We start from the raw sequence: 23,418 nt of genomic DNA on the forward strand, positions 1-23,418 counted from the left end.
TATAAATTCATGCCATCCAGCACAGCATTTTAATTGTGCCACTGACTGCTCAGCAGGTCTTCACTAGTCTGTAGTTCCCCTTCATTATCTAGGTTTCAAGGTCACTTTTGGATTCTTGCTACAGTGTAGAAATAGATATTATTTCTGTTCCAAAAATAGGAGAGAAAGTGTCCAAATGAGAACAGAGGCACAGCAAGCCAAAAATACTGGATGAGAGGCTGCTTTCCACCACCCATTAACACAGAGCCCTCGTAGTTGTCATATTGCATACACGCTATTGAATTACTACAGCTAAATACAGGGTGTTACCTCTATTACAATTTCCAGAAAAATACTCATTTAGAACCAGTGTCAAATTCAAGGTTCACAGGACAGCCTTTCTGACAGCCAACTTCAAAGCCTATAGTTAAGCAAAGCTGGTTTTTTTTAACCTGCTTCACAACTCTGCTTCACACTGAACTTGTAAGATGTGCTGGCAGAGGCATCAGAGACATCAGAGACATCAGGAAAGAAGCAGAGAGGAAGAATCCCTCTCAAAAGGGCAAGGAGATGCTACAAGAGCTCCAGGAGAAGGAGATACATCTGCAGAATCAGGTGGTCTGATTTCCTCTGCCAAAAGACAACCCCAGGTTTGGAGTATCAGCGAGCTTGAACCATGAGAAGCACCATACCTGAGTTATTCTCCATAACAGTGTAAATCAATTTGCAAACTCTCAGCAGCAGCATGACTTTCTTTTCAGGTGAATACATTTTCTGCATGGTCATGAACTTCACTTTAATCTTTTCAACATCCACAAAGTCTGGTGTTGGAACAAACACGCCCAGTTCCTGAGGATTCCTCTGCCGCACCAACTGCAGGTTTTCCTTTAGCTGTTTCCAAGAACCATCCGCAGTATGAAACTCTTTCAACATCGCTTCAATGTGGCCCTTCAATGGCTTCAGAATGCACTTATGCATGGCCTTCTCCAGGACAACATCTGCAACGGGAAAACACAAGTCCAGCTGACTTCCTCCTTTAGAGCAGAGCCAGTATTAATATAACCATTCCCAAAAGAGACCCTGTAGAGCAAAACCTACTTGCTAAGGCCTATTTATTATACAAGCTGAGTTTCCAGATGTTTGTTAAAAAGAAAACAAAACGCAGAGCAGAATCTGTATTCCATTTTCATTTATGGCAGTGTGGTAAATACAAAAAACATCACAAAGACAGACTACAGACTGTCACCAAAAAAAAAAAAAAAGAAAAAGAAGAGCAAGCTGCACCTCCAGTCTTTTGTTGGCCAGAAGTCTCTGAGTTTTATTTTACTTTGAGCTTAGACTTTAACTCCCAAACTTAAACACAGTCAAAACCATAACTTTTGTCTGCTTTGGCATGAAAGCCCATCCTTTTTGCACAGTTTCCATCAGAAACTATAATTCAACCAAGGTCTCCTAAAACTTGGCTCAGCTTTGTCAAGATCTTTATGAAGTTGGACAGATTATAGGCTTTAAACTATAAATGAAAACAAAGCTGTGTTTGTCCAGCTTTGGATTTCATCATGCAAGCTTATATACAGCTTTGTCATCAAGTTTGAAGTTCTTTGTTTGGCAATAGTGTGCACGTGGCACAGTAACCACTAACTTAGTAGTTGTTTTTTTTTATTTTATTCTTGTTCTACTAAAGTTTTTCTTTAACAGTCATTCTCCACTTTCAAAGCACAGACCACATCAACAGAGAAAGCTCTTTGCTAAAGATTTTCTCTGCAAACCTTTATAAGCTAATTTCCTCTCCCACTCAGCATTCCTATGGCAACATAGCTTACATTAATAATTAGCTTACATCAATTATTTGTACCATAGTGAACTCCCACAAGCACAAAGAAACTGGGGACCCTTCAGCCTGGCCACTGCACCAACACCCTGACGGTGGGGCAGGACCAGAGCCTAGAGTGGGCAGATGTACTAGGGGAACACAGGGACCGAGAGCAGAGACTGTGTCACTGCTAGATCACACATTTATACAAGCTAGCAGTAGAAATTCCTGCTGCTAGTGGTGACTTATTAAAGTTTCATTAAACCTCATGCCCCTTCCAGGTTCTTTACCTGTTCTTATGTGTTTTTCTTAGACCATAGTCTCTTTCTTTTCTCTTTCCCCCCTCCCCCTGTCCTTTTTAAATTGCAGACTATTTCTAAGGTTTGGGATTTAAACACACTGCCCCTTCAAACAAGCATTACCTCCTTCTGTTTTCTTGCTTTTGCTTTATGCTTTCATTTATTTTATCCTTGTGCTCAGCCATTTTTCCTTTTGGGTCTTCATACCTCTCTTTCCCATACACAAATGTCCTTCACACACTCCTCTCATGGTGCCTTTGCTTCATATGTAACATTTATTCTGTGTTTGTCTGGCACGCAATTCCTGAACATCCAACTCTGTTGGGAGCTCCCATCTCCCCTATCCCAATTCTGCTGGGGCTTCTGAAGCTTGTCTTGCTATTTCCCCCTCCCGAGACCCTGATGGAGGTGGCAAAACCATGTCTGCTTCATTCCCGGATGCCTTCAATGCATCTAGGCTTTCTTTCAAAATGGAGACTGCAAAAGCTGCTGGAAGGGAGAAAGAATGCATGTGAGGAGCAGCATTTGCCCTCTAATTTTTCTACATTTCCCTATGGGCACCAGTAAAGGCATAACCTAACCGGTCTGACACATGTTCTTGATGGCCTGTCACACAGCTTGAGGGGTAGATCCAGCTTCCCACCAGACCAGAGCCACCAATTATACATAATAAGTGGCAACATTTCAAATGACTGATCCTTATCTATTGTACTTGGTAGAGCCACACAATCACTACTGACAGTACTACCAAACCCAGTCAGGAAAGCAGAAGCATCACCCTTCTGCGCATGACAAACTGCCTCTCCCTGCCATCAAAATCATCCTCAGGGCTCATGGAGTAGAAATATCTTTCCACTAAGAAAAATGCACAAATCTCACCCATGGGTGTGTTAGCTAGCTAAATCTCTAGAGGATACAGATAGTTCCTTGCTAGCTTCACTGATGATTATTTTTTTTTGACAATCCAGCTTACTTTATTTCTACTGCCTGTTTAATTTTTTTAAATAGCAAAAACAGCAACTGCTTTGCTTGTAAGTAGAACACCTCTGCAGTTTGCATTCCAAAACCTGGTCTCATTTATGTCAAAATTAAAGCAGTCAGTGCTGCCAAACATTACATTAAGCAAGAGAACTCTCTATCCCCATGAAATTTTAACTCCCACAGGCTTCCACTGAAAGTTCTTTACATGAATAGTTAGTATCAGCTATCCTTCACCTCAGTAAAGCGGGGTCACCACCACATTTGGTCATAGGAGACTCAATAAATTGTAAAGAATTCAGCATGGATCCTCAGAGCCCTTGGTCTGATAATGAGGGAGGCCTCAGAGCCCTTGGTCTGATAATGAGGGAGGCACCTAGCCTGGGATGGGAAATTGGAAAACTCAGAACGCTTCTGTGACTGATCCCCTATAGGCTCCAGGCTAGAGCTGGTTCAGCTGCTGCCTGCAGTATCAGTATGGAAGGAGCTGCAGAAGCAGTCTCTCCCCAGAGGCTACAAGAACTCGATGCTGCTGGGAGGGAAAATTCCTCCACAGAGCCATAGTCCTTGGTTGGGGCCAGGCTTGTTATCTGTAGGCAAGAAGTGGAAGCCTCAATTCTTCTGCCCTCAACCCTTAGTAAGTTAGTGCCACTCCCACAGCTTCCCGTACAAATGAATCGCACAGATTTTTACGGCCGTGCAAGATGGTGAGGAGGCGTTCTTTCATATTTGCAGTTGGTGACAGGCTCCAAAAGCGGTGCCTGGAAATTGCTTTGAAATTTACTTGATCACATTCCACAATTTCTCCAGGAACTTAAATCAATTTGAAGCAGCCCAGAGGAAGAGAGCTGATAACTCATGTGGCTGTGCTCAAAGCTCTGCACAGGGTCCAAGTACTTATCGCTGAAGGCTGTTCCTAATGGTTCCTGTGCTATTAATGCAATCAGGTGAAAAAAAAAAAAAAAAAAAAAAAAAAAAAAAAAAAAAAAAAAGACAGGATATTTAGTAAAGCATCCTTCAGTGCTGTTCAGTGACTATATTACAGCTAATAGGAGACAAACAAAACAAAGGACTTACAGCTGTGATTTCAAAGAGACACTAACTGCCTTGGCTTGGTAAGGGTAGACCAAGAGAAACTGTCATTTTAATGCAGCATGTTTGCACAGTTGTTTTAAAAAACAAAACAAAAACCCCCAACAAAATAAACACCAAGCAAAAAAAAACCCCAAAACAAAAAAAACCCTCCAAACCCACCACACAACTTTTCTTCTCCCTTACGAATTCTTGGCACAGACATAAGAACCATGGAGTTCTGCCCTAAAATTAAAAAGTGGCAAATTCCAGCAATTTGATAAGGCCAAAAACATAGCAAGATTGATAGGGATTGGACTGTGGTTTTTTTAAAAAAGTCAATAATAATACCCATACATATCCTAATTAATATAAAACCTACATAAATATTTATATTATTATTAAAGCTTGGAAGGACAGCATTTCTTGTGATCTGCATCTTAGACCAATATTCAGTGTCACAAGACAACTATAAGCATGTTTGGGATCAGACCATCCAACTATTTGCCCTTTCTTCTGAACTGCTGTTACTGGCCCCTTTCAGAGAAAGGTGTTTCTGGATATGATCCCACAAAACAATTCCCAGCGAGCAGCAGCTTTCACTGCTCAACTTTTAATGGCCACAAAAAAGTATAGAAGGGTCTCCCAGGCAAATTAGCATCCAAGTCGTGAATTGAGGACTGATCCTTTGCCTTTACATCTCTGTATATTTCTCAGATCCAAATTGACAACAAAAATTCCTGTTTACTTCAGCATACACAAAGTGTTTTCAAATATCCTCCCAGGATGCTTAATACTCCAAAACCAAACTAGACACTCTGCATGATTTTTTTTTTTTTTTTTTTTTTTTAAATCGAGTACCACTGGAGCTGAGCACCATGTAGCATTCCTGAAATGATACTTATAATTAGCCTCCAGCCTCAAAATGGGAACTGGAAATGCTTTGATAAATGAATTGTAAAGGCCAGCCAGCTAGTTTCGTTGTGACTTGTGGAAACACATCTGTATCCTGTGCTGACATGCTATTTTGTTTTGCTGCAAACCACACAAGTCTGCATCTAGAGACGACAACATATTAGTCATCACCAGTGTCCTTACGCAGCCTCTTTGCTACCCTCACCGCCTGAAATTGCAGGCGCACTCTCAGCTTTTTCAGGCTGCCAGTTTACCTGTTACCAACGGTTGTTGCTCCACTGAGATCATCTGTCAGATTCCGGTCCCTGGATTTACACACAAGCCCTGTTTATCATCTACAATGGCCAAACCATTCATCAGTAAAAGAAGGGCTTAGTAAGAGACAGAGCAAGCCTGGGAACCATCACAAAAAGGCACAGTCCTGCACAAGTAACATTGCCTGGGAGACTGCAAGCAGAAGATTGCTTTGGAACACCATGGCATGTACGTGCAGGACACCGACTACACTGCATTTGCTTTGTTTTGGATTTTCCTAATACCTTGCATGTTCATAGACTGGCATGACTCATACGGATCTATTTTAAGACAGCTCATGTCAGGATGGCCAAGTGTCCAGTTCTTGGTGGATGTCTACAATGGCACATGTCCATGGTGCAGACAAGGGCATCTCCTCCAAAGGAGCAAGAATTGAAAGTAAGAACTCACACAAGCCACATTCCTTGATAATCTGCACAATCCTGAAAGCAGAGGTAGGACTGAGGTGGGTGGTGGTGAGGCAGCAGTGGCAGAAGTTGAGCAACTAGGGAAGAAAGGGTAAACCTCCCTAAAGGCTCTAGGGTAAACTTCCCCTCATTTTACCTACATAAAGCACACCAATGAATCACAGAACCATCTGTGCTAGATTTGTTTTGCTTTAATCAGCTGTGGGTTAATTAAAAATCACGCTATGGCTGTGTGGTAAACACATGCCTTCTCTTAAAGAACTAGTAATAAAGGAGCAGGGAATCAGTCACAAAGCAAATCAAAGGGATGGTCAGGAAAGGGAGAATCAAATCCTCTGCCTCTGGCTCAGCGCTTTTACCACTGCTTCTTACTTGCCCTATTCCCCTGCTCCTGTAGTGAAGGGAGGAGTGCTGGGGGACACGTTGAGCAGCTCAACTCAACATGAAAAGATACTAGGATGAACAACAGGGTACGGGGACGGGACACCAAAACAAGTGTACAAGCACCTAAAAAGTAACACAGTGTTAAAAAACAGCCAACAAAAGTTTTTCAAGACAAAATAGTGGCATACCACTCTAATTCCTTTAAGACGATAACTGGATCATTGAAGAAGAGGGGAGCAGGGGGTGGGCTGTATCTTAACCTTTTTAAGACCCATAACCCTATTCCATGCAACTTTCCTATAAGCAAAGGAAATACTGTCTTGCTGTAATTACTGTAAGGTGGGTGCATAAAATACTGCACTGAGAGCCCAATTATCAATGGTTGGCTGTTAAACAAGACAGATATTTGAAAAGAGGTACCATGGGGGTCAGCCCTGGGCTTTAGTATATTTAGTATTTTCATTAAAAATTTGGATGATAAAGCAGAGAGTTCACATACAAAATCCACATGTGATATAATGGCAGGGATGGGAGAAGAGCATCACCAGTCCTTTCGAGACCAGGTTTGAAGTTACCTTCATAAATGGAAAACAGGCCTAAAGCTAACATGATAAAAATCTTGTAAGAACAAAAGTAAAGCATTGCCTCTCGGCAGGAGGAATACAAAGGCAAAAGTGCTGCTCAAAGAAGCCTCCCTCAGAATGGCTGGCACACTGGCTCCCACGGGGAATGGACTACGCTCCTCAGTACAGCCTCCAACTCTGCCTGTCTGCAACTCCTCCATACAGACCCAAGTCCCTGCAACAAGGCATGTCCTGCCAGTAAGGGGCCAACAAGTTCTCTCCAAGCCTTTTTGAACATTCAATATTTTAAAATGGGTTACGGATTAGAAATACAAAACAAGTAACAGACAGTATTGTTCAGGCACCTTCCCACAGGACCAGTTAATACCTTATTGCCAAATTATTTAAACCGGTTATTTCTTGGGCTAGGCCCAGATTTGAGCATTGAGACTGAAGTTTTTCAGGTGTTAGATCCTGCCTGGTGATCACTTTGTGAAGCGATGACAGTCAACTTGACTCCTTTCTGTTCACAGCCAGGAAAAGAAGAAACACAAACAAGAAACTCGCAAACATTTACTATTCAAGCAGCTATGGACTATCAGGGTCTCCTCTGACCAGCCCAGGTCTTTATTCTGTGGATACACATTCAGATGTGAATGACTTTTAAAAAAATACTTTGCATTCGTCCTGAAACGATAAAAAGCCACGTGCCTTAGTCTTGATTCTGTCCCAACACTGGGAATCCCATTGTCTCAGGAAGGGTTAACAGCCTTCAGTGCTAAGATTAGGATGCACTTGTCAGGAATAATTAGAAACACTGATGCACATTCTCCTGATGATTTGGAAGAAGTTAAACAATTTGATGTGCCCCCTGTCTGGGAATCTTAAAAAAATCTTCCACAGAAGTCTTTTGCTTGCAGGAGTCTGCAAAGTCCATGATGCCGTCCTAGAAGAAAAGCTACACTATCACAAAGATCACTACACAGACACGGGAGAAAGTCCCAGACACCAAGGGCCTCACCAAGCCTGGGGAGGTGCTGCCCCAGCACCTACCGAAATTCAGGAGACAACAGTGGGACAAGGTGAAGTCTGGCTGCCCCAGAACAGGTGACCAGCAGCAGCAGTTCTGCTGGGTGGGAGAGGGAGGTGAGGACTGGCCCCAGCTCCTCTCCACAGAGGCAGGACTGGCCCGGGAAGCTGAGACGCCTGAACATTTTCTGCTACAGGCTCCCTCCCTGCCCCGTCAGCACCAGCAGCATCCGAGTCCCAGCTGCAGGGTGAAGCTGCTGTTAGACAAGTGTGGCTGGCGCCTCTTCCTGCAAGTCCCCAGCTGGGCACCGCCGCTGTGCCCTGCTCTAACTCAGCGGTCACCAGGCCTGACCAGAGCCTCTAAGCTCTGACAGTGACCTGCCACCACTGTGGGACAGTACGTGATAAACAGAAAGAAGGAGTATTTTCCCAGCAGCGTACATCCAGCCCTAGGCTGACATGTCAAGAAGAAAAACCTGCACCACAAAAGTGTAAACTGACAAGAGAGGATATATGAATACTCAGAAAGTTAAAATTCAGGCTGCAATTCCATACTGAAATAGTCAAGCAAAACCACGGATAATAGGCAGGGCTACATCATAAAAAGTTCTCTATAGAGATGACTAAATCTTGCTGTCACATAGTTATCTGCTTAGATCAGCAACATCTGATGCTCCTGATCCACTGTGGTTGTTTGCAGGCTCGAGCCATAGGCCGTAGATGATTCAAAAGCAAGTTCTTCCTTTGTTTAAACTATCCCACTTCATAAATTAATTGCATTTAATCACATGATCAAAGCCAGACTTTCTGTCGCTGAAGAAAACCAATGTAGTTATTACATTTCACAGCTTATGCTACTCCAAACTACTGAAACATTTAAAAGCAGACAGCGCTTTGCCAGTCTTCAGAGACCCATAGTCTGATTTAACCACACCCTTACAATGAAAAGTGCAAGTCAAACTAAGCGTTCACAAAATTACAAGCAAACTAGATCTGCATTTCTTTGTCAGCTATCCAGTACTCTGCAGAAACCCAGGCAAAAATGTGCCTGCACCACTGCTCAATTCGCCATTTTTTCTTTCATATAACACCCACATAATAGTCTTTATTATTCTACTGGTAATATTACATGCCTTTGAAAAAGTCTCGATTTCGAGGACACTCTTCGTAGTGTTGTATTTCTTTTAGCAATGCTTGTTACTTTTGCTTGACTTTGTGTAAATGAAGTTGAGGTTACATGAGAATACTTCCTCTCAGTCAAGGACAACCAGAAATGTCAATATAAAATCACCCTCTAGTCCCAGAGAAAGAACTATCTGCCAATGTTGCACTGGGCCAACTGTTGGGACACTGGGGTACAGGAGAAAAACAAGCAAATTAGGACTCAAGTGAGCTCACAAGGAAAGTATTCTGCCCTGAGGGATGTTTACTTCCTAAATGTGGCTTATAAGGCTCTTTTACAAATACTGCTCAGACTCAGCAAGATAGAGGGGCAGTGAGATTTTATGCAGCAACAATGATTTCACTTCTGTGGATACACAAGTCTGTCTCTCTTGTTAAAACATGTATTCAAACATATAGCTCATCTGCAACCATTTATAAACATGTACATGTAACAGAGAGGAATAGAAAACCTGAGATTAGCAGCCTCTTCTCTCTCTTGCACACGTTTGTTTTTTAAAACTCATATACATTTTTATTTAGCTTCAAGTGTAGGCACATTACAGCTTTGCTAGGAGTGAATGAGAATGTTTGGAAGAATGAGATTTATTTCAAAAGTAAGTTGCTATGAAATGTCGCTGCTCTTAACTGTCACTGGTTTCAAATAAATTCTAGTTTTACGGCTATTAATTCATATAGTTAAAATTGGCAGTTTTAGTCAAAGCACTGAGAACTATTCAGGGAAAAATACATGTATACCAGCAAATAAAGGATTCTGTATTGTTAGCAGCTTAAAAAAAAAAGTAATAATCACAGGTAAAAAGTCCACATTGCAGCTATTTTAAGGATAACTTTTTATGAACAATTTTGTAGCATCGTTCATAGTTCTTCTGAATTACTGGGGTGCTTGGGGGCAGGGGGTATAGGGGTTGTTTTGTTTTAAGACTTAAATACTCAATGGCTCGAACTCTGCTAGCAAAGTCAACCCCACCTTTCCAAACTGGCACAAAGACTATCACTATAAAACACAGACTACACATTTTCACCTTCCCCCAAAACAGGGGACAGTGCTTCTTACCTATTTGGTCCTCAGGAATCAGAGATTCAATTGGAGGATCAAGTTCGGAGCTTTGGGACAAATAGTTCTTGACTTGGGTCATGAACTGCCGAATCGTTTGCAGCATATCAGTGCTCGAAACATGGCACTCCTTGTTTTCCTGAAGAAAGCTGACATAGTCCTGCACTAGGCATCCAAAATAAGTGCGTTTGTCCTGGGACATCTCTGCAATTTTCTTGATCATCCTCTTTTCAGGGGTCATGAAGGAACTGAAAACTCCACTGACTTTCCGTAACTGAGATTTCACAATCTTGGGGAGAACAAACGAACTGTTTCTTTTCTTCTTGGGCTTCAAAGGGGGTGCCATGCTCTCTTGGTCGCTTTCCCCCTCAAAATCCTCCAGGCTGCTGTTAGTGTCCCCCTCATAGCCAAACAACGGCATGCTCCGATCGAAGTCCAGCGAGTCAGACGAGGAGGTGGAAATGCTCATGTCGCTCAGTCTCTGCCTGCCTCCATTCCACGGTATGTGTGACTCAGAGCTGCTAGCTACCGTCTTTTTGGCAGCTGCTGGAGCCGGCTCAGGCAGGGTTTCACCTGGAATGCCAGCAGTTTCGGGCATATGCACTGAGCTGCAGCCAGGTCGAATTACCACTGCGTTCTTTGAGCTACCTTCCACCTCTGAGCTAACAGCCTGCTTCTTCAGCCGAGGAGGCGGAATAGGGGTTGGTTTATTCTGCAGCAAATCCAAGCCTCTCTCTTTCTTATGGTTGACTGTTTCTGGCATGCTCGCCTGCTTTATAGTCCTGGAAAGCTGTGGACTCGTGAGGATGCTATTAATAGAAGGAGGTGGCGGCCGGGGTGGGGGGGAGCGAGGCCTCGCTGTGCCATTCACGTCTTGAGTTCTCGGGCTCTGCCTTTTCAGACTTCCACCGACATCCTGGCTGTGCACTTTCAAGAAGAGGGGATTAATGAAACACAGCGCTCCGTTGGTCTGGCTGCACTCCAGCTCTGAAGGCGTTCTGGTTCGTATAGAATGCACTCCATTTATAAGGCAGAGCTGACGCGAGTCTTTACAAGCACTATCCAAAGGCACAGGCCTACGGGGAGCTGGAGGGTCTGGGGGGTTGCTGTTAGCCGGGGAGCTCCAGAAATCTGAAAATCATTATTGTGTTAGCATAAGAATGCAAAAGAGCATGCACATGGCTTTCAGAACATTCAGCTCAACATCCCCCATTTCACGTATCAAGAAATTTAGACAAGCTTTTATTAATTCAAGGGGAAAAAAAAAAATTCCAAGTGAAACTCTTAAAGCACCACCAGACATAACTGCATGTTACGCTTCTGGGGCTGCTCTTGCTCATTTATAAATATCATCACCAATGCATAGCTTCAAATCAGTCCACTGAACTAAGCTTAAAAATAAACTTGAGAATCAAAGAAAGGAATGGAGACTGTAACACAGTAATTCTTACCAACTTGAGACTGAAATGAACATAAACTACTCACTAGCATCTCACTCAGGAGAAATAAGCCTAGATTCTCAGCTGGTATTAATAAACTCACTCCATTAAAGACAACAGTTAGGCTGATTTACACCAGTTGATGGCCACTTATGGCAACTCAACAAAAAATTTGGTTTGGTTTCTTTTGATAGTGAACAAATGAAACTATACCGGAACAGACAGCTCACATTTTTCTGTGATGGGTGCACCCATAATCTTTAGCTATGCAGACCAAATGCTTGCGTCTCTTTAAAAGCACTGGCCTGCAGCCCTGCCTTTGCAATGGTGACACAGTTTGCCTGAGGTTTTAGACACTCAGCAGCACAAAAATAGACCGAATGTGCCGTCCCACACCAGCAGTATGGAAAAACCTGTGCTAAACCAATAAATTTCAGCTGCAGCCTCTACACTTGTCTCAGCAAAGCATCAGCATGTTTGCGAAACTGAGTCAATGGTAAAGCCCATCAGCTCCTGAAAGTATGAAGATTGAAACCAGACAAGCCCTTGAGGACAGCAGTCTGACTGAAATAAAAGAGGAATGCCAGATTTTGCTAAAATTTGCCAATCTTGATGTGGCCCTTTTCCCATACTGTGAAGTTGCCTCGTTTGGGTTGTTGAGCAATGACACCTGGGCCCAACTGCATGAATGCCAAGGACTCCACAACAAGGTCCATACCCAACAGCTGTGTCCTGCCTACAGGGCAGAAGACAGGAAATGGCCCATGGTGACAGGCCACTGCCAGAGAACATATGTTGACACAGACATATTTCTCTACATAGTCATGCAATGCTGCTGGTGTTTTCCAGCTCCATGACTTCACATCCTGCCTGCAGATCCCTCAGCAGACTGGCCAGTGTGCCTGGCACGTGGGCTGTTGCAAACACGCATGATATAAGTGCTGCTGCAGGTGAAACACAAGACAGACAGAGAGGGAATCCTATGTTCAGCATGTGAAACCTTACAGGTTGGCAACAGCCTTGAAACCTTTACCACCAGTTCTTCCTGATGTGATTTGCTGGGCTACATGCTGTTGACCCGACTTCTACAGTTCCCTCTCTGAGTCTCTGGCATAACAGAGCTCCGACAGGAGCTACAACCCTCCATGTTCAGACCAGGGTATTTTGTGCCTACATGTTGCTTAAGGAAAGCTCACACTTAACAGGAATGGCCCTTGGGAATTTTTAGGCACCTCTTGGGTCCGCAGTGTTGAAGAGCTGACTTCTTTGTGTGCTCTTTTGCATGTGGACACCTAAACTCCATCAAAATCTCAACTTTGTTGTCTGGTTTTTGCTCACAGAAACTGTGATCTTTATCTGGTGTATAGTAGGTAATTGATCCCAAATATACTAACCACACAGTTAGACACTGATCCATCAGTCTCCTCCTCAGCTTTCAGATTTATTAGCTTAAAGAAACAACACACAACAACATAGACAGAGACTGTTCAAGAGCAAGACTAACTCCACAGCAAGTAGGCCATGGTGCTTTCGGGTACTGAGGACAAAGTGTGGTTAGTCTGGAAAGCTTGCTCAACACCACCATTATCATCTCCAATGGAGAAGCTCACCTAATATTACTTTAAGGCTTCCAGGTGTCACTAGGAGACTGTCTTCACTATGATGTATCCCAATTAGACCTTTTTTTTTTTTCTATCCAAACATTCACCTAATCAACAGTTCCATGTTTGCCTCTATTCCCATGAAAATCCATACTTGCACCTAATTATCTAAACTTGCAGATAAGCACTGCAGAAGTCATTTGTCTCCTCTCTAAAACAAACCCCTTAATTGCATTGCTACTGAAGCAAAACAAAATGCAAAGCAGTGCAATACTTCCCTGTGTATGGCTTTGCTGCAAAGTCCCACCAAATAGTTCTAGAGTCTCATACTAACACTGATTTAGCAAGGATCCGTTTCTAAATCAAAGACGATTCAAAAATGTACTGGGACAAAGACTGCTGACAGTCAATACTCCCTTCCTGCAAAAGGAAATGAGGCCATTCAGCACTTTGCAGAAGTTGCTCAACGATTCATCTGGGTGGAGCCCGTGTTTCAAATCCCGCCAGGCTTTGCGTCTCCTGCAAGCCCAAGGTACATTTTACAATGAGCCTGTATTTGGTTGTAGCAGTCAAGCAATGCAAGGACATACTCTTGCATTTTCTTTTGCTATTTTAAAAATTTCACCAAACCAATGCACATGGATACGGTCTGCAGATCCTATGTATACAATCCTCCTTTTATTAATATGCTACTGCACTGAGCCACTGATCTAAAAAAATCACCATTCTAAGATCACATGTCAATCTGAACAGAAGTTTTATTAACAGTGAACCTCAGTTCCTACACTCTCCTGGCAACTCCAGCAAATTATCAGGCTAGTACCTGCTATGCTAGCCCGCAGCAAACATTAGCCCTTGGAGGAAAAGCTACATCAAACCTCTGTCTGGGGACTGTAAGACTTGCTTTGCTCAAGGGCTGCCCAAAGAGGGGAGAGAAGGAAGAAACAGCACTTACAAAAATATCACAGAAGACACAGAAGGAAGGAAGAGCACCAAGGTCACCATTTGGCAAGTACAAAGTCTGGCCTTCCCAATACGAGAAACCGCTTTTCTAAATGAAATCTGTATCATCACTGACCTATATGAACTACTTAATGATACAGACTGTTTCTTCAAGCTTAAAGAATGCTACAGGAAAAGACATATACATAGAGAACTACTTACTCAGTCCAAGCTGAGCAATCTCTTCAAGTTCAGCTTCTGTCTTTGCTGCAGCAATAGCACAAGGCAACTTCAGGGTGAATGGAAGGACATCCCTGTTGTCGAAGAGAAAAACAATTACAGTTTTCACAACAACATCCATAGTTTTAAAAGCATTTGCTTGCAACACTGGCAGTGGCTGAGCTCTAATTCTTTTAGTTTTCTTCTTAAGCTGTGGCAGGTAGCAAGTGCCTTAAACACACAGCACACAGTGAAAACATTACCAACCCCAGGGGTCCTTTATATTGGAAAGTGGTATGAAGTGCAAATGACAGTCAAGTCCCCAGGACTCTCTTTAGGCTCATTTCCACAGAGCCATCTAATATTTTCTCCCATAACAGCAGAAGCTTTTACACCTGGTCTTTTACAAGCATACCAGCAAGATGCAAAAGTGTTATCTGCCCTTTACCCTTCAACAAAGCTTCTTATTTTTTGAATATGCTGTTGTTTGCTCTCAAAGTTGAATTCCAGTTCTCAGAATAAAAATTCAGATGAGTACTTGGGCAGCTACCCTACAAATTTCTAAGCTAGGATGTTTTGGTGCTACTCTGTCCTAGGCTGAAAACACACTTCATTTAAGAAAGTCTTCATAATTTATTCTTATATGTGGTTTCTCTTCACTGCATACTAGTTCAATGGATGTTCACAAAGGGAGATGCCTGAATGCATGAACAATAGCATAACCTAAAGCCAGTGTAAAAAGCTTTGACACAGATTTTAAGGGACAAAGCTACTTGACCATATGTACGTTGTATGAGTGGTACCATCAACCAATACTATATACCAATTGGTACAACCTCAAACAAGAGTGCATGCTAAACTGCAAAATCTGCAGTAGAAGTGCCTATGTAATTAAGAGTCAATGAGAACAAATGGAGCACAGGAATCCTACATACAACTGGTGTCAGCATAATCTTTTTGTTAAGGTTGTGAACAAGCCAAACATCTGTTGTAGCACAGACAGATAGTGGGTTTTTATCACATAAATATTCTCTATGGTGTATGTTGTTGAAAAACCAGGATCTCAGAATGCCACTCAAATTCGAATCAAGCATATGCACGAGACTGATACACTAACTAAAAAGTATTTGAAAAGACACTTTCAACATACTACCACAGATAATCTAGTCTAGAAAATCATCATGGACTCAGTACAAAGACAGGTAACCCTTGACTCCTCATACAAACTGACTGGGTATCTATTGGAAGAAGTTTCCTCTGGTTTTAGGAAATCCTCCTGGTTTTACTGTGATGTACCAAATAGTACTCTCTCCTTCTCATGATAGCTACCTATCTGCTTCCCTAAGAAGTCTATACATTTTCTTCTTGCACCCCCTGCAATCCTAGACTGCTGCCTGAAGAGGACAAGGATGCTGGGTAGATGTTGACACTTAAGAAACATTAGGCAAACAGAAACACTTAGGATGCTTCTCCACTGAATGTGGCAATAAGCATCTGCTTCCAAAAGCACACCCACATTCAAAGAGTAAGCTTCATCTACTGAAAGCTCTGGACAGGTTTGCAGCTGAAACTGTATTTATTACTGGTATCTGTGGATGGGTTTGCAGCTAAAGTTGTGTATAAAAAGATGCACTAGGAAAGCTTTAACACCATGTCTAAGTTGTGGTCACTGCTCTTTTCACTTCGTTCCCTTTCTCCAAAGGGCAACAAGAAAAGGAACAGAACAATAAACAGGTGAAGAGCCTGTTTATGCAGTTTTGTATTGCCTCCTGAATAGGAGGCCTGACTGCATCAGAATACTAAATTCACACTTGGCTGACTGAAATACCATTATGAAAATTAAAGCCACTTCGCAGAGAGACTCTCAGGTACAAGACTCATGAGCAAGGCAACAAGCTACTGTGTGTTTGTGGGCTTACTTTTAGCAAATGTGAAGCAACTTGGAGCCTTCAGTGAAAGAAGATGGATAAACTAATGCAAAGAAACCTACATTTGCTGCATGCTCCCTATAGGCACTTCAAGGGAATTTATCAGAGCCTGGCTAGTATGCAGAACTGAAAGGGTGACAAGCCAAGGCATCTCTCATCATTAAACAGCTTTTAAATGCAGTTTCAGCTCATTTCCAATCTGAATGCTGACCAGCTACTTATGGGGTATAAACATTTCTTTCATCACGTGCATGTACAGCTCGGCAAAATGGAGGCCTGTAACAAAGGGGGTCTAGATGCTTCTCCACCACAAACAAAAACAGTAAGCACAGCAACCTAAGTGCATCCCTAGTGAGCATTTCCTGCACCAGAAATCACCATTGTCAGCACTAATTAGCAACTTCATTGCAGTAAAAGGACCAAGACCATCGAAGTTGCCTCTCCCAGCTTCCTTCAGAAAACATGCAGATGTGCAGTTTGGCCATGTCCTGTCTGTGGATAAATGTAAGGCTTGAGTATCAGTCTGGAAGTTTTCACCAGTAAACTAAAGTCAAATTGAAGAACAACTTAGAAGATAAAAAACACCAGCTATTTTTCCTCTGCATACTACCTGGAAAACAAGCTCGGCAACCATAACTGGAAAGCTCATGAGGCCATTTTTGTTGTTCACAATTTAGATTCACATCTCAGTTGTCATATTCTACAGTGTGATCTAACATTTTTTCCATTATGCTCCAAAAAATGCTTTTTACTAGCAATTCCAAGAAATGGACATTGCAAGATAGTTTATGGTGCTTATTAAATAAGTTACAGAGCAGCTAAGAAAACATTACAAGGTATCAACTGAAGTAAATTTCAACTTGGCAACACCTCACAGTTCGGTGGGTAACATAACACCAGCCTTCCAATAATCAGTACCAAATAAGACAGAGAGACTTGCTTCCAATTCTCATCTCTTATTTCTCCCATTACCTTCTAAGACTACCCAGGAATATTTGTAGATTGGCAACATAAGCATCACGCTGAACCAAGTCATCAAGAGTCTCTTACTTCAAGACAATCTAGCAAATGCAACTCAGGACATAACACCATCTTACCTGCTAATACAGTAGAAAGCAATGAGCCTGAATAAATCAGCAAAACTTATTCCAGACCCCTCCAAGGAAAATGCTGCAAAGTTACAAGAGAGAAAGAATCACACATCTATCCACCAGTTCTTAGAAAAGCTTAATAAAATGCACCTCAGATTTTTGCATAAAATTACTAAGTTTGCACCATCAAAGTAGCTACTGTTTGGTTAAGAGAAAACAGCTGTGTGGAAGAGCACATGTCTCTGCTAAAGGTGTTTTCAAGAACATACTGATAATCTTGGTGGTGGGTTTGTTTCTGTATTCCAAACATATGGTCTAATACCTGGGAAACAGATCAAGTGTGATTAGAATTGCACAATGTTTTGCTAATAAATCAATAACTGAGGCTTTGTTTGCCCAGTGTACTAATATACCTCATCTTAAATCTCTCATTTCCTCCTCTTGCATTCCATTTACTCACTTGTCTTCTCCCCAGATGTGTTAGCACCTAATGGGAGATAAATTTTTATTCACTTTAAGAAAACCCTTTAACCTGAAAACCCTTTAAAAAACACTCAATACAATTCTGCTTCATGCCATTGCCTTGCACAATGGGGGAGGAAGATACAAGCATTGCCTTTCATTTCCCCCCCCTGCTCCATACCATTGTTTCTTATTGATATAAATACTCATTCACAGTAATAATGACATAGAAATGATTGCCACCTCACTTACATTAAGCTCTCTCTGATTCCAGTGGCAAATCTCACCCAATGACTACAAAGATAAAGCAGAAGCAGCTACTAGAGTGAAACAATCTAGATCTTTCACCTCTAGACATGACTGAGACCAGAACAGAAGGAAGAGCATTTATGAAATATAACTGTAGCGTAAGACAGGTTCCTGAAGTACACAAACACCGGCCTCTTGCAGCCTCGGACAACTTCTACAAAGTGGTGAACGTGAAGTCTGTGATTGCTTCAGCCCATCTCCGAGTTAGAAAAGCCAGATCACGAGGGTGAATCTCTGGCTGGCAAGGTGCGCACACTGTCACTGCTTCACTGGCAGAGGAATGCTTTTGAAATTCATCTCCCAAGGAGAGTACCTCCACTGCTGCAGATGCTTCAGACAGCTGGGCTGAAACAAGGCAGACTCCTGGGCTTGGTGGGGAAAGCCAAAAGCCATGCAGCAGCTTTGGATACCTCAGCAACGCCTCTCAGTGAGTAGCGAAGGCATAATTTTGTCAGTACTCCATGCTGTAAGGCCAGCTTCCCCATGCCAAAGTTCCAGTGCTACTGACAATAAAGTCTGCACATGAACCAGAGGAAAACTTAAGTCAGGTACCGATCTTTTATCCAACCTTTACACTCAAAGACAGGTCAACCTGGTCATTTTTGTGCCCAGAAAAAGGGATTTCTTTAAGAGAGACACTACCAGTGGAGATAATGAGCATGCAGGTGATCTGGAGGCGAGCTAAGACAAGACAAGTGTTCAGATCCCTGACTACAATTAAAACCTCAGTTATGACTGGTGAGTAAAAACATCAGTAGATACTTCCCCCTTGTGGTAAAATATTATTCATGAATACAACATATTATTATTTTATTTTCTAGATGGAAGAGAGGGAATTCATTAGTTTAACAAGCCTACAAACACAGCCCTAGATCCCACTTAGATCAACTATCATTGATAGCTTTCTCTTCTCTTTGCCATGCCTTATTTGTAACTGGAACCAAAACAAGACACATAGAATTAACTTCTGTTGCCGGGTGTGGGGAAGGGAGAAGTAAAAAGGAAAAAACCCTAAAATTATCTCAGTTTACTAATAGACATAGAAGTTAACTATAGACCCTCTGCTTCAGGGAAGTTTAACTGAAATTGTTGCCAATTTTCTCCAGTTTTCACTTTCTTGTTAAAATGAACCATTTGCTCCACTTGCAGCTTCTGCACCACATACACTCACCAGCTGCAGCTTCCTTTTTTTCATTCCTATCTCTCAAACATATTTTTCACACCCTCCCTCTAAAGAGATGAGGGCAGTATTGTTCTGAAACTGACTGGAACTCTAGTGTTTGCTCATTTCTGTCAGAAAACAGAGAGCAAATATAGTTGGAATTAAAGGAGAAAAAAAAATCATCTTGCATCAGAAACAGTGCCAAAGGGTTAAAATCTATCTAGTTATTACATTTATAAAAACCAAAAAAACCCCCACCACACTGCAATTTGTAGACAGAGAGCACTCATGACATAGTTGTACCCAAAAACAATCCCCTGAGTACAAGGAAACACAAGTACATTTCATTAATGGGGGATAGAATTAGAGGTGTTCTGTGCTTCTACAGAAGAGGGTAACTACCCATAATAATCCAGGACCCAATGAGTCCTGGATTCAGCAAGGTACATAAAAGAAATATTCCAGTTGTGTCCAGCACAGACTTAAGGGTTTCTGTATATCTTCCCTTCTCCAGGATATGCCTGACCCACTGGCAGAGCCCTCCTCAGGGAGCACTGTAGGCAGTCTGTGACACTATTTGCATGACTTTGGGTATCTTCTGCTGTGCATTTCACCAATGCAGAGTGCTCCTGGATCATACAGGGTGACAAATAGCTGAAAAGTACATAACTCACAACTTACTGTATGTGCTTTCTTTTACTGCAAATTCTTTTAGGCAGGACCCACAGTCACCGGGCAGACGCAGAGAGATGACTTTCTTCTGCAGTCTTGGGGATTTCCTAACCAGAAATATCTGTTGTGGAGAAGGCAAAAGGACATAGATTTAGCTTCATCACAGATGCCTTAGAGACAGATTATAGACAAAAAGAACCAGAACAACTTCATGATCTCCAATCTACATAAAACATCTCAGAATTTTACTTGGACCTGATACAGTAGCAACCAATAGCTTGGTGTAAGATGGCAGCAGAACATTTAGCAAAGCATCTCATCCTTGTATAACAGACACACATGACACCAGGTCCATTATGCCCTTCTCTGAGCTCTCCAGTTTAACATGCAGCAAATCCCAAGGTTTGAGTCAAGCTGCAGAGTCTGGAAGAGACTGATGGTGGAGTGCTCGGGTGACCCACCAGCCCATTCATGCAATCCTGCTGCACCAGGATGAAGGCAGCATTAGAAACATGCCATCAGCCTTATCCAAGCAACTGGTTGCTTGGTTTCCATCACAGCAACTTTAATGCAGGCACCAGAGAAGGATAAAATTGCTTTCTCATTATGAGAGAAATACATCTGTTACATACAACCCTGGTTCGCAAGGTCCAGCTTTGGAGCTGTAACTGCAGCAGTCTAGTTCTCAGCTCCAGGAGGACCCCAAACCAGTCCTGCAGCATATCAGCTCAGGTAATGGGTCACACTCCAACTGGTCCAGCTGCCAAGCACTCAGGAAGCCCTTGTTGGATATCCAAAGCGCAAAAGAAATGGGGGTGCAACGTTGGTTGGTTTGGGTTTTTTTTTGTTTGTTTGTTTTTTTTAAACTTGCATCAAATATATTGAAATGTAACTTCTTACCCCAGGAGGCTGGGCCTGCAGAATTTCCCTGGCTTCAGCATCATTCAGACCAAGCTGCAGCCACACAGGGTGAGTATGGAGGAGCTTGTCCAATATGCTTAGCTTGTTGGATAGGCTGTCATATCCAGAGTCCCGAGGACAGCTTTTTACATCATTTTTCTCAGGAGAGACATTATCCATGTCCTTTACTAGTCTGTGAAAAATTAAAAAAAAAATAAATCAAATTAGACATGCTAACCTCCTATAAACAATCACTCAGTTCAGCAGAGTTATCACAAAGCTAATGGTGCTGCTGGCACCCTGGACTGGTATTTCTCCCACTGAGAATTCATATAATTTGTATACACAAAAATTCTCTGATACATAAAATTTCTTTCTTTCACTTATCCTCAACTTAACAGCTAGCTTTAAGATAAGCCTTAGCATTCTTCTTCTAGCTTGTTGAAATTCAGCAGTCTCTTCAGATACAGGTGTATATGCATATGTGATCAATTGAACATTTCACCTCCTTCCTTTGTTATGTTCATAGTTGGAAAAACTTCTCTTCAAAGGTATTTATACAATTCAGAAATTTTTATTCCCACATAGATTGAAAAAGCTGCAACTTACAGAAATATTCCTCTGTCCTGCCTGCCAGAAAAAGCTGTTCAGTATTCTGACAATGGAGCAACTCACTACCTGTTGGTGATCACTGTGCCAAACACAAGCACTTTCTCTGTTTGCTTGTGGATTATTTTCACAACAGAAGCCCACAAACTAGCATCACTTCATCTTATCCCTGGACTACTGTCTCTGCTCCACCAGCCCAGTCATCTTCACAGCTGCGTATCCATCTTTATTCCCCTCTATTGATGCGTGGTCAGAGACCTCAGTCAGGAGAAAGGGAAAGGACAAGGACAAAAAAGTTAAATACCCTAAATAACCCTCCCTAAGGCACAGCTTCACTAAGAAATCATCCTAAGTCGTGGTAATTTTTTTATGGGCCATGCTCCAAATTCTCTAAATATTTACATTTTTTCCATTTTATTATGAAAGGTCCTTACCTCACATTTTAGTACTACACTTCCCAGGATCAGAAGCAAGTAAGGAATTGTATATTTATGCTCTCAATTCCTTTGGCTCTGGATCGACTCCTTTGTGAGGAATAAAGGCTAAACTAAGTGTGAATGTAGCAAACTAGTGTAAGGTTAAAATTTATTTGGGGCAGAGCAGCTAAAGTTACTGCTAAACTCAGTAGTGAAGTACAGTTCCTGGAGGCTATAGATACTTGTTATGCATTAAAAATCCAAATAAACGGAACACTTTGAGAACTCCTTTTGTTATGCAAAGCTTTGCCATCATTCATATAATACAGAACACCCAGTACAATTGCACGTGTGTTGGTGGTTCAAATTCCTCATCTTTGAGCTAGAAGTACATCCTGCGATTCTTCCAGTGCTAGGAATCACTACAGAAAAGCTACTCTGGTAACAGCTTCCTGATGACAATATTTAAGCATAGACCAAAAATGCCCTGCAAGCTCAAGATCTGACCCGCTAAGACATCAGGCACAGAGGTTGTGTTCTCCCTACAGACCTTTTCTGATGGCAGAAGAGGCCCTGAGCAGCAGAGGGCAACACAGGTGCATTTCCCCACTGCAAACTGTTTCGTAGCTCTTCTCAACTTCATCTTTTGGACAGGCAGTAAACATCATTAACAGCGTTTACCACCTTCATTATACCAGTTACTGTACCCAGAGCAAGTGGGTAGAGACTTCACAAGCACAGGAGCACTGAATGCTTAAAACTAAACACAAAAATCTGCTCCCTGCCCCCACTCCCCCCCCCCCCCAACACTACCCCAAAAGAAAACCCACCAAAACAAACAACAAAAACTCCAACCAAACAAACTGCTTTTTTTCTAGCTTTGGTCAGCTACTTGCAGCATCTCTGGACAGGGCTAGAAAGGAAAGTAAATGGGATAGAGAACTTTCACTGAATGATCAGATAAGAACAGGCACAATCACTCAAACTTTTCACTACTTCGATCAGTTATCACTACCAGATCACCCGTGTGCCTCTCCCTTCCTTTTTGTCCTCTTTCTCAGTTTGCTTATTTATGATGTGATGCCTTTTAGATTTGCAAGGCATCTAAAATGCAGATGATCTTCCCTCCCTGAGTGTCAAAAGCTGTTAGTAACTGCCAGTATACCTTCAAGGGGCACAAAATACACAGAAACATGTTGTGTTCAGAAGGGCAGTAGTGTTTACATCAGTTATGACAGGGCTTTGAAAATGCCACAATAGGAATCCTGGGTTCCCCTTTCAACCATGGTCCCAGCAGAACCTAGTGTTGTAATGTATGAATCTCCACAAAAGTCAAATCATGAATCACAAAAGTGTTTTCATGAGCTGTACCTCCAGTAAGTATTGCTTGGAAACTTTCCACTCACCTTCAGAGCCAGTTAGCAATGTTACAAATCAAAGATTGCTGTGGCAAAGTGCAAGTTATACACCAACACTGGCTGCAGGCTTAACAAGATATAACTTATTTTCATTCCTTGGTCAAGAGGTGGAAACTAAACATGTTGCAGAGGGAACATGTCTGCAAGGGAAAAAATTTTTGCCTACAGAAGAAAGTTACATCACATGCAAAAGGAGGTGCGTGACTGGTATCTGCTATAAGGCCTGGCACTGCTTGCTACCAGGAAACAACCTAAAGC

General features: G+C 42.2%; 1 protein-coding gene across 6 annotated transcripts in view; it reads right to left on the reverse strand.

Annotated features, from left to right (window-relative positions):
* Positions 1–23,418, reverse strand: part of RIN2 (Ras and Rab interactor 2) — an 82,750-nt gene that overhangs the window by 8,922 nt on the left and 50,410 nt on the right. For all 6 annotated transcript variants that reach the window (XM_049801128.1, XM_049801125.1, XM_049801126.1 and 3 more), the window contains 6 exons: positions 20,718–20,910; positions 19,827–19,938; positions 17,219–17,291; positions 14,197–14,288; positions 9,993–11,123; positions 672–977 (listed from right to left, as the gene is read on the reverse strand). In XM_049801128.1, coding sequence (XP_049657085.1) covers positions 672–977; positions 9,993–11,123; positions 14,197–14,288; positions 17,219–17,291; positions 19,827–19,938; positions 20,718–20,910 — 1,907 coding nt within the window. The remainder of the gene's footprint in view (positions 1–671; positions 978–9,992; positions 11,124–14,196; positions 14,289–17,218; positions 17,292–19,826; positions 19,939–20,717; positions 20,911–23,418) is intronic.

The sequence above is a fragment of the Accipiter gentilis genome, chromosome 5, assembly GCF_929443795.1.
Source record: "Accipiter gentilis chromosome 5, bAccGen1.1, whole genome shotgun sequence".
Lineage (NCBI taxonomy): Eukaryota > Metazoa > Chordata > Aves > Accipitriformes > Accipitridae > Astur > Astur gentilis.